General features: G+C 40.0%; 3 protein-coding genes across 3 annotated transcripts; 1 reads left to right on the forward strand and 2 right to left on the reverse strand.

The window, feature by feature from the left end:
• Positions 1-5239: 5239 nt before the first annotated feature.
• LOC146368895 (tripartite motif-containing protein 16-like) lies at positions 5240-6966 on the reverse strand. The gene has a single exon (XM_084913600.1). The coding sequence runs from the start codon at positions 6964-6966 to the stop codon at positions 5665-5667; it is 1302 nt and encodes a 433-aa protein (XP_084769726.1). The 3' UTR covers positions 5240-5664.
• Positions 6967-10603: 3637 nt separating this feature from the next.
• On the reverse strand, positions 10604-15623 carry LOC146368896 (uncharacterized). The gene is made up of 6 exons (XM_084911368.1): positions 15169-15623; positions 14208-14315; positions 13813-13979; positions 13510-13708; positions 13320-13410; positions 10604-11122 (listed from the first exon to the last, which is right to left on the reverse strand). Exons 1-6 carry the CDS (start codon positions 15385-15387, stop codon positions 10920-10922), a joined length of 987 nt encoding a protein of 328 aa, XP_084767494.1. The 5' UTR covers positions 15388-15623; the 3' UTR covers positions 10604-10919.
• A 355-nt stretch (positions 15624-15978) lies between these two features.
• LOC146368897 (uncharacterized) lies at positions 15979-16821 on the forward strand. Its single transcript, XM_084911381.1, has one exon. It carries the CDS (start codon positions 16084-16086, stop codon positions 16690-16692), a length of 609 nt encoding a protein of 202 aa, XP_084767507.1. The 5' UTR covers positions 15979-16083; the 3' UTR covers positions 16693-16821.
• The last annotated feature ends 90 nt before the right edge of the window (positions 16822-16911 follow it).

Here is a 16911-nt window from a genome sequence, read left to right on the forward strand (position 1 = left end):
CTCACGTTCCCCTCTTTCCTCCTCTCTCCCTCTTTGGACTGACAATCATACACAAATAGATTGTATTCAATTAGATGAAAAAATTACATTAATATGAAAAAATTTAATATGAAATTTTTTTTTTATTAAGATCACTAATAAAAGTCCTCTCTCAGTGTACTTTCAACAAAAGGCAAATAACCAAACCACATGTACATCTAATAAAAGATATAAATATTGAAACACTGATCCAACATTATCCTTTATTGATGGATCATTTGTTCTTACACTTTTACCTGAATGTGGCTCCTGGGTTTAATTTCGGCACATATGACAAAATAACCAGCTTCTCTCATTCCATTTCAAACAGGACAGTGGTAACAGCAGCAGGCTACTGACAATTTTAAGTTTTAGATTTTAAATAGGCTGTATAACTTTCAATGGGAGCAACAGGGCGGTCAAATGTGGCTGATTTTACTACAGAGCAGGACGGATTGTAGGGTAGCAAATATCGTCGGAAAACACATTTTTAACACTGCAGGTTACCTGGTGTAATGTTTTTCAGCTAAAAAGAAACATGGTCTGACTCCTACCTAACTATATAAAGAGTAACTGAAGGTTAAATGCAGCTAATATGTCCTGTTTTAAGCCAGGCACTTACACCTCCGCTCCGCTGCGTCTCAGCCACCATAGCTCTGGCACCAAGGGTGCTAGAGCCAGAGTAGGGGAGTAGGGGAGAGGCGAGCTGGAACAAACCATTTTGGGAGGGGGGAGGGGTTATCTATACTTTTGTTGTTAAAATGTTACGTCTCAACCAAGTACTGTGTGCTTTTTACATTTTTAGTAGTGTGTCACACAAACAGCAAATATTGTCAGAGAAGTAAGAAATCTTTGGGGGGCTTTGATTCATTCAAAAATGGGCTAAAATCAACCCTGCCTGAGACGCTCCAATACGTAGAGGAACTCAGTTTTTGGTTTCATACCACTTGTCAGACTGTCTTGGATATTGTTGCCCCTCTAAAAATCAGGCATCCTAAGACTACGTTTGAACATTGGTTGAATGATGAAACCCGTGCTGCGAGGCGTGAATGTCGTAGGACTGAGCGGAGATGGAAAAAAGATAACTTACTGGTCTCCTTACAAAATTTAAGAGAGCACTGGGCCTTATATCAGCTTACAATAAAGAAGCAAAGCGGAAATACTTTGCAAACATTATTATGGTGAATTATCAGAAACCACATATATTGTTTAAGTCAATTGAGACTATTTTAAGCCCTCCCTCTGCTCTTAGTTTTGAGCCTTCACATGAAATGTGTGAAAAGTTTCTGCACTTCTTTATAAACAAGGTAGCCTCGGCTAGGGCGCGGATTATTTTTCCCACATCTGACCCCTCTGATCTTCCAATTTTCTCAGCTGTCTTGCAACAGTTTGAGTTGGTTACTCTTGCTCAGCTACAGGAGGTGGTGGATCATTTAAAGCCTGTAGGCTCACCTTACGATGCTATCCCTCCCCGTTTTCTGAAAGAAGTTTTTTCTACCGTAGGTCCAACTATTTTAACCATTTTAAATATCAGCCTTACCTCAGGTGTGGTTCCAAAGGATTTCAAAGATGTAATTGTGCAGCCACTTCTTAAGAAACCTGGGCTAGATACAAACGCTGTTGAAAATTTTAGACCAATATCTAAGCTGCCCTTTTTATCTAAAGTCTTGGAAAAAATTGTATATGACCAATTGATCCCATACTTGAATGCACAAAATGTTCAGGAGATTTTTCAATCTAGTTTTAAAGCAATGCATAGCACTGAATCAGCACTTTTAAGAATTTTTAATGATAGATTTTCATCATGTGATTCTGGTGAAAGTGTCATTCTTATTTTACTCGATTTAACTGCTGCATTTGACACTGTAGACCATGAAATTTTAATCTCACATTTGGAGCAGTGTGTCGGTGTAACAGGTGTGGCTCTGAAATGGTTCAGGTCTTACTTAACAAATCGAACCTTTTCAGTTCGCTTAGGAAACTGTGAGTCCTCCCGTGCTCCGTTGTCTCATGGAGTACCACAGGGTTCCATTCTGGGCCTTGTTTTCGCTTTATTTACTTCCATTGGGCTCAATTCTTAGGAAACACGGACTCTCTTTTCACTGTTATGCAGATGACTGCCAGATTTATGTTCCTCTTAAAAAGAAAGATGGGTCGTCTGTAAATCGTTTGCAAACATGTCTGGAGGACGTCAAGTCGTGGTTGGCGCTAAACTTTCTTTGTTTTAATGATTCTAAAACTGAAGTAATGGTGTTCAGACCTGCCTCTACTGCTGTTCCGTGTGTTGATTTGCAATCCCTGAAATCATTCTGTAAACCAGAGATTGTTAATCTGGGTTTTAAAATGGATTCTGAGCTTAAGCTTGAAAGCCAGATCGGGTTGGTTGTAACGTCTAGTTTCTTTCATCTGAGGCCAAAATTAAGCACTTACTTGCGAGACAACAATTTGAAACAGTAATCCATGCTTTTGTAACCGTTCGGCTGGATTACTGTAATTCTCTTTATTTTGGGGTGAGTGGATCTTCTGTTTTTCGACTACAGCTAGTTCAGAATGCTGCTGCACGCCTTTTAACTGGCACTCGTAGATGCGAGCATATCACCCCAGTTTTATATTCACTTCATTGGCTGCCCGTGCATTTTAGGATCCATTTTAAGCTGCTTTTATTTGTTTTTAAATGTCTGTCCAATGCTGCCCCTCTGTACCTCTCTGAGCTTCTTCATACCTTCCCGGTCCCTCAGGTCGGTAGACCAGCTCCTCTTGAGTGTGCCTAGGACTAATCGTAAGCTCAGAGGGGATCGGGCGTTTGATGTGGCAGCACCAAAATTGTGGAATGAGTTGCCTTTACATGTTAGACAGGCACCTTCCTTATCTGTTTTTAAATCACGTCTTAAAACATATTAGATTAGAAGGGCCAGCTCTGTTCTAGGATGCCCTCTGGACCCAGTGGAGGTGGTGAGTGACAGGAGAATGGTGGCTAAGCTGTCATCCCTGATGGACAACATCTCCCACCCCATGCAGGAGACTGTGACAGCACTGAGCAGCTCCTTCAGTGGCTGCGGCACCCACGGTGTGGGACGGAGAGATTTCGCAGGTCTTTCCTCCCCACTGCTGTCAGACTCCACAACAAAGACTCCAACTGATCAAACACACACATCCACACATGTGCAATAACACTAAGTGCAATACTCTTTTTCTGACAAAGTTGTATTTTTACTCAGTTGTATAAAGCATTTGCATTCTATTTTTATCCTATTGTATATTTTATTCTATTTATTCTACTGTATATAGTATTTTATTTTGTTCTATTCTGTACAATTGTGTACAGTATTTTATTCTTATTGTATTCTAATTTTGCTGTATAACTTTTGCACTGTCCACTTCCTGCTGTGACAAAACAAATTTCCCACGTGTGGGACTAATAAAGGTTATCTTATCTTATCTTATCTTAAATTTATTTACCTTGGCTTTCAGCACAGCAGGACTTGTTGATGTCTCTTAATATGTTTTCTTATTAATTATATTATTTTTAATTTTAAGATATTTTATATGTAATTTAAACTGTTTTCTCTCTCTTTTATATTTGTAGCACTTTGGTCAACATTGTTGGATGTAAAGTGCATTATAAATAAAGATGCTATGCTATGTTCATATGACATTACTGCCATCATGATCATTTAATAGACACAAATATTTAAATTTAGCAATAACAAATGCAGATCGCTCCACAATGTTTACAAAAACAAACAAACAAAACATTATTTTGTAGTCTTTCCTGTGTACACAGTCACAGTGGATTTTAAATTAAAACATCAAGATGTGCTTGAAATGTAAACTTTAAAGTTTAATTCAAGGTTTTAGTAAAATTTTGCCTGAACTGTTTAGTAATTTTTCACAGTGTCCATGTCAGTAATTCATTCAAATGTATTTTGGTCTTAAACTGATCCAGTAAATGTAACTTTTTCTCACCTACTTAATCGAGTATTTTAGTTGTTTAACTGTCATTATAACTAAACTGAACATCCAAAGCTTTACTCACTGCAGTTTTGTTGTGCAGTTATAGCAGCACTTTGAATCATCCACAGTTTTATAGAACTGTCTGTTGAATTGTTGTTTTGTTTGTTGCAATGCTTGCTTTTATTTAAACATTGATGATAATTTGATGTATTTGATTATTTATTACTGTCTGTCTGATTATATGTCTTTAATCAGTAAAGTCTCGCTTTGCTAGAAATAAATCAATAAATAATAAAATTGTAAACATGCAGCTGTATGTTAGAAGTCAAAGGGTCCTTAAGTCTTCTGTAAATTGACGGGGATCAAATGAAGGACACAAGTATCTGTTCTTACTCTAATAAATGCTGCTTTAATATCCAACAGACTATTTTCCTTCCTCATCAGCAGTAAACAGCTCGACTGCGTCTGTGCATTTGTGTCCTCCATACTTGTTTACACAGACATCTCAGGCTTGATGCCACGATGCAGTGTAGAAACCTGACAACCCTCTGACTCATGTTCAAATGTTCAAGGACATTTCTCAGGATCATGTATGACCCCTTTTTGACATTTGGACTTTCATTAATAATATTTGTGTTTCTGAGTCATTTTTGTGGAGACTTCTGTCCAACGTAGTGTCCAAATGAAGCCTGAAGCTTTTCTTCACCCTCTTGTCAGATGGTCAGCAACAAAACTCTGTTCCAACCAATGTCTGATAAGAGATGAGACACAGCAGCTGAGCAAATGATCATTTCATGCTGAAGACATCCTCAGACAGAATTAAATACATACATAAACACAGCCTGGTGCCAATAACACAGCTAATGACACTGCTGTATCACTGGCTTTACTGATTAAAGACCATATCTGAAGGAAATCTTTGAACACAACAGAAAGTGACCTTTTAAACCTGCGACACTGATGCTGCATTCAAGGACCATTACAAACATCTGAAAGGACTTAAGAACATCAAGAAAATGTGACTTGTTTCTCTGTAATGAAGCTGTTTTAGTGAAGAAAGTTGAAAGGTCACAGAGCGACTGCTGAATCTTCTGCTCTAAACATGAACTCTGAACTTTGTGATGCTTCAGGAGGAAAACTGCTTCAGTTATTCTCTCACATTAGTTTCATATTTTCTGCATCAGATTTGAGTGAGATCCTGGAATGAAGACAGAAGAAAAGACTTTGTTCAAAGTTTGATTTATAGTCAAACCTTCCAGTTTATTCACACAATAAAACATCAACACAATATATGAATTCATTCATTAAAATCACAGTTTTTCCTCATTTGTTTGATGATTTTGACAAAAACAAACACAAACACACACACATGGTCTGCCATACTCATAAAGAGAAATGTCGACATTTTTCAATACAAATATTCCAGAAACATTTAGAGGATAGAGAAGTTTACATTTTCATGTGGAGAAATATTTTAGTAAATCAAAATGATGATGAGCAGTGATAGCCTCCATAAACAGTCACAGGAAAGATCTCCTTTAAAAACTCAGAAACATCAAGAGAACAACTAGAAGATGTGGAGGTACCACCCATAATGTTTGACTGACAGCTGATCTCTGTGCAGAAATGATGGAGAGAAAATAAAATGAAACTAAAATACAGATTTAAACCCACAATATGAAAGACTTCAGTCTATTTCACTTTAATCAACTCAGCTGTGTCTCCATAGTAAAGCCAAAGTCCAGCATAGAGCGGCTGAGTGAATGTGGTCTGGACTCTGTGGAGGAGAGTCATGGTTTCAGAGACGCTGTAGAAGGACAAAATACCTGCTCTGTGATCCAGGTACACTCCTACTCTGGAGGAACGAGGACCTGAGACAGGAGTTTGGATGTTGTTGTACCAAAATGTATAACTGTTGTTGTTACAATCTAATGACCAAGATTTGTCATTATGTCCGAATTTACATTCACCCCCTCCTTTTCTGCTGATATTCTTGTATGCGACTGCTACATAAGCTCCTCTCCCTCTCCACTCCACCTCCCAGTAACAACGTCCAGTCAGACTCTCTTTACTCAGGACCTGCCACGATCCAGTGAATCTGTCTGGATGATCAGAATAAGACTGTTGTTGTTTCATTGCTGTTGCTTTTCTGTTCCCCTCTGATAATAACAGCCAGTTGAATGCTGTGTTTGGATCCAGTGTGATTTCAGGTGAATATTTTAAGAATCCAGCTCTGGTCTTTGGCTCTGGTGGATCTGACAGTAAAACATCCACTTCAGTGACTGTCAGTGAGATGTTTGTCCATTCCTCTCTCAGAATGTCCTGTAGTTTATCTCTGACCTCTGACACAGCTGCTGTCACATCCTCAAAGTAGCTCAGAGGACGGATATTGATGCTGGATGAGTCTGTAGACTCACTGAGTGCTGACAGTGAGGGGTAGTTGTGTAGAAACTGGATGTGATCCTCTGTGTGTGAGAGCTGCTTCAGCTCAGCATCTTTCCTCTTCAGCTCAGTGATCTCCTGCTCCAGCTTCTCCTGAAGCTCTTTGACTCGACTCACTTCAGTTTCCTGCTGGGATCTGATCTGCTGCTTCACATCAGAGCTTCTTTTCTGGATGAGATGGATCAGCTCAGTGAAGATCTTCTCACTGTGCTCCACTGTTTGATCAGCAGACTGATTGATGGCCTCCACCTCCTGTTGAAGCAGCTTCACATCTTTCTCTCTGTCCTGGATTCTCTGCTGGATGTTTTGTCGACTCACCTCCAGCTCTCTCTGCCTCTCAGTCCTTTCTGCTGCAGCTGAGACTGTGTCGTGGCCTTTATGTTCATCCACAGAGCAGAGATAACAGATACTCTGCTGATCAGTACGGCAGAACATCTTCATCACCTCATCATGACGAGAGCAGATGTTCTCCTGGAGCTTCTTGGAGGGCTCCACCAGCTTGTGTGTTTGAAATGTGGAGGATATAAACAGAGTAGCCCAGTAGTGGGACATGGTTCCAGCAACTCTGACGGTGACGGCCCGTTTGAAGCTGAAGCTCCGGCATGTGTCAAAAAATCAACACACTGCTTCAGAAACGCTGTGCTGAGGCTTGGTTTGTCTGAACAGAGTCACGTGATCAATGACGTCTGAAGCTTCATTCAGCACGTCACTGCTTCAGTATCTGATTCAATGATTTATAAGGAATTGAATCATTGGTGGGATTTGTGCTGTGTTTTGGTGATTTTGTGAGAACGAATCAGTGTGTGACATAATTATAGACATGGAGCCAGGAAGAGAGGACGCTCTGCCTGTTCCTGAATAAAAACCAGTTCATCAGCATTTCTGCTCCCAGGTCTAAAATGTACATAAGAAATATGATATACACATAATTATAATGATATAACTTATAGTATATTATATATAAACGTACCAGTCTGCTGGTTAATTACATAATCAGGTGGAGGCAGTGACCTCACAACCTCCTATAAGCTTTAAGTTAAGGTTACTTTATTTATACCCACAGGTGAATTTGCTTTACAGAACAATGATAGCATTTGGCCTCCCTTCACAAACACACACACCTAATGAAACCTGACAAAACACATATTTAGTAATTAAACAAAATGAATCAAATCAAAAACAATTCTTATTGAGTTCAGTGACAGCAGCAGGGACAAAGCTGTTTTTATAATGCTTTGTCCTGCATCTTGGAACTAGAAACCTCCGTCCTGAAGAAAGAAGCTAAATCCACCCCGTAGAGGATGGGAACCATTTTTAAGGTTTGATTAAGCCATCTGTGGTACCTGTTTAGAGTACAGGGAGTCTAAACAGGCCTGTGACTCATCTATCAGACGACTGGACCATCTCACTAACTAATTCAGTCAATTTTTCTCTGTGACAGAGGTCTGACTGAACCATGCCACCAAACAAAAAGATAAAACAGACTCAATAAAAGAACAAGAAAACAAAGTTAAAATCTTTCGCTCAATGTGGAAATGAGCAAGTTTCCTGAGGCAGTAAAGGCACTGGTGACCCTTTTTACAGACCGATTTGCAATAAAAGTTCAGTTTTTCATTGATTATGGTCCCAAGATATTTATATGATTGCACTTGCTCTATTTTCTGACCTTTAATTAAAGTGACTCTGTGCCCATTTTGTTGTTTCCTAAAATCAATAACCATATCTTTAGTTTTAGATATGTTCAATTGGAGATAAGACTCCTCCCACCACTGAACAAAGTCATCAATGATTGGACCGTGGTGAGTTTCACCCTCTTTCAGTAAGCTGACAATAACAAAGTCATCTGTAGATTTAATGATGGCCCTGTTTTCATATCTGCTCTGACACATGTTTGTAAAGAGAATGAATAATAAGGGCGATAAGAGACACCCTGGAGGAGAAGCTGTGGAGGAGAACACTGGGTCAGACAGAACCCCATTTATTCTCACTCTTTGTGACCTGTCAGTTAAAAGATCTAAAATCCAGCAAACCAGGTTTTTCCTGATTTCAAACTCTTCTAAAAGTCTTTTAATTAAAATATGGGGCTGTATTGTATTAAAAGCATAAGAAAAATCAATGAAAAGAAGTCTTGCAAAAGTCCCTTTACTCTCTGCATGTTTAAGAATCAGATTTAGTCGAGTCAAAAGCGCGTCCTGCACTCCTCTGTTGGGCCTGTACGCAAATTGCATTGGATCCAGCTGATATTCAATCTCTTCCATAATCACATTTCTGATGATTTTTTCAAAGACTTTCATGACAACTCAGGTGAGGCAACAGGCCTGAAGTCATTCAGGACGTTTGGACGACTAGATTTAGGGACATGAACAACGACAGCTTCCTTCCAAAGCGAGGGCACATTTTGTATTTGAAAGGATTTATTAAAAATAACCTGAAATTTAGGACTGAGTTCTTTATCGCAAGATTTAATTAGGCGGCACTAATGTTATCAGGGCCCTGGCTCTTGTTCACATTAACTGTATGAAAGGCCTTTTGGACATCGCTGAGTTCAGTGATGAAGTGTTGAGTATCTTTCAGTTTCTGTTTCAGTTCAGAAGAACTAAAACGAGCATAAAGCATATTCAAATCTCTGTCTGACTTAAAACCGTCTACAATGATCTGACTGCTGCTCTGGGGATTTTGAAACCCTGATATGGTTTTCATACAAGTCCAGGCAGACCCAAGTTTTGCAGCAAATTTGTTCATCAAATAAAGATGTGTTTTACTTAAAGTAAAATTTGATCAAAATAAAACTTGTTTAATTCATCTTTGCTGAGGATTCTCCTTCATTACTATTTTGTTTTGTTTTTTTGTTTTGTTTTTTTTTACCCATGGTGCATTTTGACAAATAAGAAAACTGAATCAGGTTAAAGTGTGCACAAAGACAGTCACACTGCAAATGATCTGAAGACTTGCATCTGTTGCTCTAACCCCCAACTAGTTTAGACAGATTTCCTGGTTCTACCAGAGGTTTTTTCCTTCAAGAAGGGAGTTTTTCCTTCCCACTGTTGCTGAGTGTTTGCTCATAGTGGGTTGTAAAAGCATAAAAGTTAATAAGAGGCATTCATAGCAGAGTTATCACAGCGGGAACTATATAGCTTAAATGTACAATTTCTACAGGACAAATTATAACTTCATTATGTATAAAAGCTCCTGTGGATAATTACTCCTATTTGTAACTTTACACAAGAGAAAGTTTGCTGTCACACTATTTATAACAGGTTGGATTTTGTCCTCTGAGTTGAGCCTTTGGTTGCAGTTTATTGAAGAATTTCCTCTAAAGTAGCTGTTGATAAAGATTTAAAGTCCTGTTTATATACAGAAATATGCTTTAGTTCATGTTTTTTTACATGTCTGCCTCAGTGGATCAGTAGAAGATCTGGCACAGGAAACTAGATGATGAAAAAAGGGTACGAATACACATATATATCTATATCTATATAGATACAGATATACACACACACACACACACACAGGTTGCAACGTAGTATTTTCATTTTTTCTTAGCATTTCTTTAACGTCTTGGTGCAAAAGAATACCTGCATTTGTGTGTAAAGAAATGTTACATATATACTAAAAACAGTTGGAAAAAAGAACTACAAATTTGGAAAGGAATTTATTCATGTTCTTACTCATAGATGGAGTACATGGTTTAAAAAACACTGAGGAAACAGATATGAGGCGGCTGTATCAACATAAAAACATTAATACAGTTAAAAATGAATAAAAAGTTGCACGCTTAAACTTATTTCTCTACAGTTTGTACAATTAATCCATGTAACAATAGGTTCTCTCTTAATATAGTAGTTAATTAAAATATCTTTACATAAAAATACATTTTTAAGTACTCTCCGGTGGAAGTCTGTTGTGGCTTATGTTTCTAAATGACACAACCATAAAGCAGCCCACAGAATATACAAATATGTCTTTGATAAGTGAATGTTGGCTCCCACAATGGCCTGTTAAGTTATTGCAAAAATAATTTACTGCATAATATGTCAGATTAGAACATGTTATAAGCACAAAACTGAAGGGGAAACAATAAAAACAAAAATTAAAAAACAAATACTAAATTAAGTTAAAGGATATTTCTTACTATACTATATAATTGTATAATGTTGCGTTTGATTGCAAAAGAAAACCCACCAAGAAAAAAAGAAAGAAAGAAAAAGAGAGAATAGAGTTTGATTTATTCAAAACACATTCTTTTCTTTTATTTAAGCTGTAGCGAGATTCAAATGGACAAAAGAGAAAGAAAAATATTACAGATTTGTTTTATTAATCATGAATAAACTTTATTATACACAACTCTAAATTTCAGTTGGTCTTAGTCAGATGTGTTTTTAATTAAATCCTGCAACACTGTGCTCGCTGCCATCACTTTATATCTTAGTGTGCAATTCAAATATATACTTATTACAATATTTTTCCCCCTTAACTCTCAACTCGCGTTTTTAAAATGTCTGTGATCATATTTGTCCGTTGACTTCTGTCTGGGCCTCGAACGATTCATCAGACAGGTTGGCAGCCTCCAACTGATGCTCCAGACTTTCATCATCGCCTCTATTCTGATCAACTCTTATCTTAAACTTAGTGATGAACTCATTACTGGCCAGCGCGCCCTCCTTTTTAGGGCACGTGGGCTTTGATAACAGCCGGCTTTCCAGTCGCTCTGCAAAGAAAATTCACAAAACATTTCTTATTTGGTAAGCTTGTTAACAAATTTTAGTTCAGTTTTGCTGAAAGTTATAGCATGCATCAGGTAAGAAGCAATTGGTTTTTAAAAAGCATATACATTCCCCAAAACATTTTTATTATGTGCATTTTGGAGAATAAAAGATTGTACACAATTTCCCTTTTTAAAGTAAAAAGATTATTAAGTCTAATTCTTACTTATTCAGTAGATTAAAGTATTGAAACATCATTATTCATAAAATATGCACATTACAAAATTAAAGTTATTCAAAAATTACTCAAGTACTTACTCCAATACTCACATTATTCAAGTACATTTAATTTTTGCCAATGTAATGTCACATAAAATCTTAATCTGAATAAGGGATTTGAACCCCACTGTCACGGCCAGGGGATCAGCAGGCCGCTGACTAGTAGTGTTCTCTCTCTTGCTCTCTCTCTCTCTCTTGCTCTCTCTCTCGCTCTCTCGCCAGGGCGGAACTCATGGTGGGTTCACGCCCTCGGCCCACGCCCCTCTGAAGAGGAAACACCTGGGCCTCATCAGTGCAGCCAGCATTTAAGCCAGGGAGTGGCTTCTACTCATCGCTGGATCGTTGTGTGTGACTCGCGTCAGTGCAGCCCGGCTCTGAGCAAGTTCTCTTTTGCTTCCCTGTGCAAAACCTCTAACGTGTGTTTCCTTCTGTACATAGATGCCCTGGACCCGACTCTGCATTCCCCGAGCGGATTCCCTTTTTGTGTGAGTGTTTGGAGAGAGAGTCAGAAGAGGAGCAAGTGTCTTTTCCCTACCTGGATTTCCCCGGAGCCTTTTCCCTGTCACCGCTTTGTATATAGCACTATCCCCTGCACTGTTTGTATATACACCTGGTGGAACTGTAATAAATACTGACTGTGCCTCTGAGTCCTGCGTGTGAGTCCTCAAGCGAACCGTGACACCCACACAGATGAGAGCTTAGCAGTGAAGCTCTCTCTTAAAATTTGAGTTATAAAGTCAGAAGTTATCACTGACAGAGATCCATGTTCTTTTAACATAAGAAAGAATATTTGCTGAAATTGACATTAATCCAAGCCCTTAAAACGCCATTTTGGATTAAGCATTTCCTTTTAGAAAAGTCTTCAATGAGCAGGAAGCTCCAGTACTGAAAAAGAAGCCAACATCAACTGCTAAACGTGCTAAAAGTAAGTAAGTCCCCGTAGACTCCTATGATCAAAACACATACAGTATAAAAGTTATAGGTTACAGATCTGAAAAGTAAAACAAATGTCAAAGTGCAAAAAGACTTATGGTCCCATAGAAGTCTATTCCATTTGCCTGGAATTAGGTGAACACCTTTGTGACAAATTTAATGGCTCAGTCATTTGTTTCATGTCATATTTAATAAAAGACTGACATGGTGGCATGTTGAATTGTCCATTTTGCACATATTTGGTCATTCTAAGCGTCAGAAGGGGAAAGATCATTCTGGGAATGCCTACTGGCGAAGGACGTGTGACTGACAAGTCCAGTGTGTGAAGTTTAACTACAGTCTAAGGAGCTTGGAAAGAAAAGCATCTGGACTTCTTTAAGTTTCTTGAAGATGTTTCACCTCTCATCTGAGAAGCTTCTTCAGTTCAGAATTTCTTCAGAGAACTGAAGAAGCTTCTTGAATGAGAGGTGAAACGCTCTTCAAGAAACTTAAAGAAGTCCAGATGCTTTTCTTTCCAAGCTCCTTAGACTACGATGACCTGAACGACTGAGAACCTTAACAGACAGTTCTTCCCTTCATTCATCATGCCTGATTTCAAAACACCAAGATGGCAGTCGTGAAAACACTCATCTTGAGTCTTCATGGGACTACGGTGAGATCAGTTATGCCTCTTATGATGCTGTCCCAGACTTCAAAGCAGTATAAAACATATTTGCAGCCTGTAACAACTGTGCATGCGGTTATTTTTCATTTTAAGATTTCCGTGTTTAAATCATAATAAGATTTAGTTTTAATTTTAATTAACTTGAGGTGAGTCAGATTCTTTCATTCAAGTCACTGAATGAATCTCTTGACATGTTTGGGGGTAGGTGCCTTTTGTAGCATTTTAATGCAATTATCTGACAGATTATATGGTCTACACTGTTATTAACTATACTAACACTCTGTTCCAGAAGTCTGTGCTGCAAAGAGGCAAAGTGAATACGGCACCTGCAGGAGTAATGGGGGTCATCAGTCGGTTCAGCTGGATGTTCCAGTGCCGTACATGTTGACTGGCATTCCTCAGCCTCTCCTGAACCTCCTGGAAACAAAAATCATGCAGGCATCCTCATCAGTGTTGTTTTAGAAGAGCACTAAATAAGATGCTGCTCACAAAGCCAGTCAAAACAAACTTGTTCACCTCCAGACGCTGGTGGCTTCTTTGGCGAGATGCCTGCAGATCCTGGAGCTCCTGAGAGGCAGAGTTGAGGGCTGAGGGGGTGTCCTCATCGGGACTGCCATCTGACAGCTCCTGTATGGGGCTGAGGTTTTGCATTGTACGTTGCTGCTCCTGGAGGAGCTGGAAATGTTTCCTCTTTTCATCTTCAGCCTGCAGCAACCTGAAGGAGGGGAAAAAGGGAAGAAGCATCTAAAAATGTTAATACTTCTCATGGATATATCAGATCTCCATCACAAATAAAATAAGTTAGAAATCCATTGTTACCGCTCAAGCTCCAGTCTGGCCCTCTCCTCCTCCAGCCGAGCCTGGATCTCCATATTAAGGGCAACTTCCAGCTGCTGCTGTGTCAGCTCCAGCTCCCTGATCCTCTTCTTCTGTTGTTCAGCCTCCTTTTCCTTCACCTGCATCTCAGCCTGCATGCTGTCTTTTATCTATGCACACACACAGCTACATAAACAGATGCACCAACAGAGCGGTATAAACTGACCTATTCCTGAATCACCTTTTCCTGGACTGTCATAACCATTTTTCCAAATCATTAAAGACTAGGTGTGAATTTTATAATGACAGTCAACATTTTGCTGCAGTTCTCAAAGATCAAAGTCAAGGAGAAAAGACTCTGTACATAATTGGTGTCAAGTGGAAAACTTTTTTTTTACCATCTCAGCCTCTTTCAGCTGTCTTTCCAGTTCCATCTGCACCTCCCTCTGCTTCCTCCGCTCTCTCTCCTCTGCCTCCCTTCGGCGAGTTTCCAGTTCCCGTGCATGCTGTGAAACAGATGAAAGAGCCATTGTTTGGTTTGTGTTTTCACCTCTATCCAGCAGGTACACCAACAGTCCAGCATAGAGCGGCTGAGTGAATGTGGTCTGGACTCTGTGGAGGAGAGTCATGGTTTCAGAGACGCTGTAGAACATAGGTGTCAAACTCTGGCCCGCGGGCCAAATTTGGCCCGCAGCCTACTTACATTTGGCCCGCGAAGCCATACCAAATTACTATCAGAGCTGGCCTACTGGTATTATACAGCTAATATATATATTGTTTAGTATTAAGCTTTGCTTGTTCCATATTCAGTTTTCAGCAAAACGTGTTTGAGTCCATAAGAAAAGATTCATTCTTATATCTGGAGGAATAAATATATTTCAATAAATATTAACGTTAGCCCGCGACTTTGTTCCAGTTTTGAATTTTGGCCCACTGTGTATTTGAGTTTGACACCCCTGCTCTAAAAGAACAATAAATGTTTTTCCACAAAAAAGCAAAACCAAAGGCTCTGAGCCTGGCCTTTTAACGGCTTCACCTACTTTGGAGTTTTTTAAAAACTTCAATACTAGCGTTTTATCTTTCCTGACTTTGTTTAACTTTACTTTTAAATAACCCTTTAATCTCTGGGAAATAATAAAATCATCTTCAGTTTTAGTTTTTTCTTGAGCAAAATACATAGAAGACAGCAGATGCATCCAATAAATTTCTCCCGAGTAGGCTGACTCAGTCAAAAAGGCTCACTGTCTGGTGATATATCTTAATCTCGTGTGGTTTTACATTGCTGTAAAAACTTTATTACTACAGATATCTAATAAAAAAACAAAACTGCTGTCACAGCCACTACAAACACAGACTTACATTGAGTTCTATGATCCAGAGCATGGTGATGAACAAGAGGTCAAAGGTGACAAAGAGGCAGAAAGTCCTCCTCACATCCGAGATGCATTTCTTCTCTCCGATGTCGTACGCCTCCAATCTCACAGAAACGGCCGGGGAGTTGACAGACCCCATGCCTGTTCTGACAGGGATCTGTGAGTAGCTACCGCTGCTGCTGCCTCCACCACGTCGGCCTTCCATCGCTGGCCACGCCACCTGGGCAGGGCTGGCCCCACCTACTGGTCAATTTTAGGAAAGAGTCAGAGGTGGAAGATCATTGGAGCTGGGAGCGAGGCTGGTGTTGGTGATGTGGAGTCACTGTGTGGAGGTTAAAAGCATCACTGCATCTGTAGAAAAGAAGATGAAGAAGGTAAAGAAATGGCAATCTCCTCTCAGGGAGTAAACCTCAGCGATTTTCTAAAGCATCTAAGTCTTTGTAGACATAATAAAAATTCTGACAATCGTCTGCTTTTTTTTTTTGAACAACATAGTAAAGCAGAATAAGCTCCATCAGGCTGTGGATTTACATTGTTGAGTTAGATTTTATAACGATTTGTTCACAATACAAAGCTTTTAGAGATCTTTGGGCTTTGCAGTGCTAAGAGTGTTTATGTTTCTGGTTTCTGAGAGCAGAGCTAAAAACAAAACAAAACACAAAACAAACAAAAAAACAAGCACAACACAACCCCCCCCCCCCCCCCCCCCCCCCCCCCCAAAAAATCTAATTCAAACCACTAGTCAGTCTACTTGGCTCTCAGCGAAGGCGGTCGCACTTTTCTCCTCTCCTCCTCACCCTTATCTTTCCTGCTTAGCTTCTGTGTCCTTGTCTTGTCTCGTGTGCATTACTTTCCCTGGAATAGCCTCTCACTGTCGTTCTCTAAAACCTAAAAGAGAATTATGGATTTGATCAACTGGTCTCTGAATGCTATTGGCACCCTTTTCTCAACGAGAAGTCTGGGCTCGGGAGAGCCTGAGTGCCCTGGAGGGACTTTCCCTGCTGGATACACGATGGACGGGTGGCAGACCTGGAGGGTCATGTGCCTGGCGGGACTGTCGATCGAGGACGCTGAAGATATCTATCTATTCGGAACCGTGATAACAGGGTTCTTGCTGATCGGAGTTGGCTTAGCCCTGGTTTATCGGAGAAATAAGAGAGCGGAACCGGCTGTTCAAACCCCCCCAAGGCTGCCCGCTGGATTCGAAGCGATGGGACGAGGCGCGACCTCTCACACCGAACGTAATATGGTCAACACCTTGGAGACGCTTGCATCGGCTGTGAAGGCTCAAAGCAACAACATTGAGCGTATGGGGGGATACATCAGAGAGAGGCCTGCTCAAAATGAGACCCTTGAGCGACAGTTGGAAGACATCGCGGAACGGATCACTGCAGTTGTGAGGTCTCAGAATCAAAAGAATGACAACACCATGGAACAGAAGTTTGATACCATCATGGGGAGGCTCGCGACTCTCCAACGGGAGATCGAGAGACCAGTGTCAGAGTGTTAGGGCAGCCTGAATATTCTCCTGGGCTGCTCGCATGGAAATTTACAAAATCAACATCAACATTGCGGACCCCCATCACGGCGCCAGCTGCAGGCCCAAGGCTGGAGCCGAACAATCACTCCCTGATAACGACTGTGTTACAGCTATTCTTCCCGTCCCATGCAAGGTCACCTGGATTGGCTGGAGGACTGTTTTCTTAGCCTGATAGGCCGAAGGACACTG

Source organism: Perissodus microlepis, chromosome 18 (genome assembly GCF_051167445.1).
Source record: "Perissodus microlepis isolate ML-2025 ecotype Zambia chromosome 18, ASM5116744v1, whole genome shotgun sequence".
Lineage (NCBI taxonomy): Eukaryota > Metazoa > Chordata > Actinopteri > Cichliformes > Cichlidae > Perissodus > Perissodus microlepis.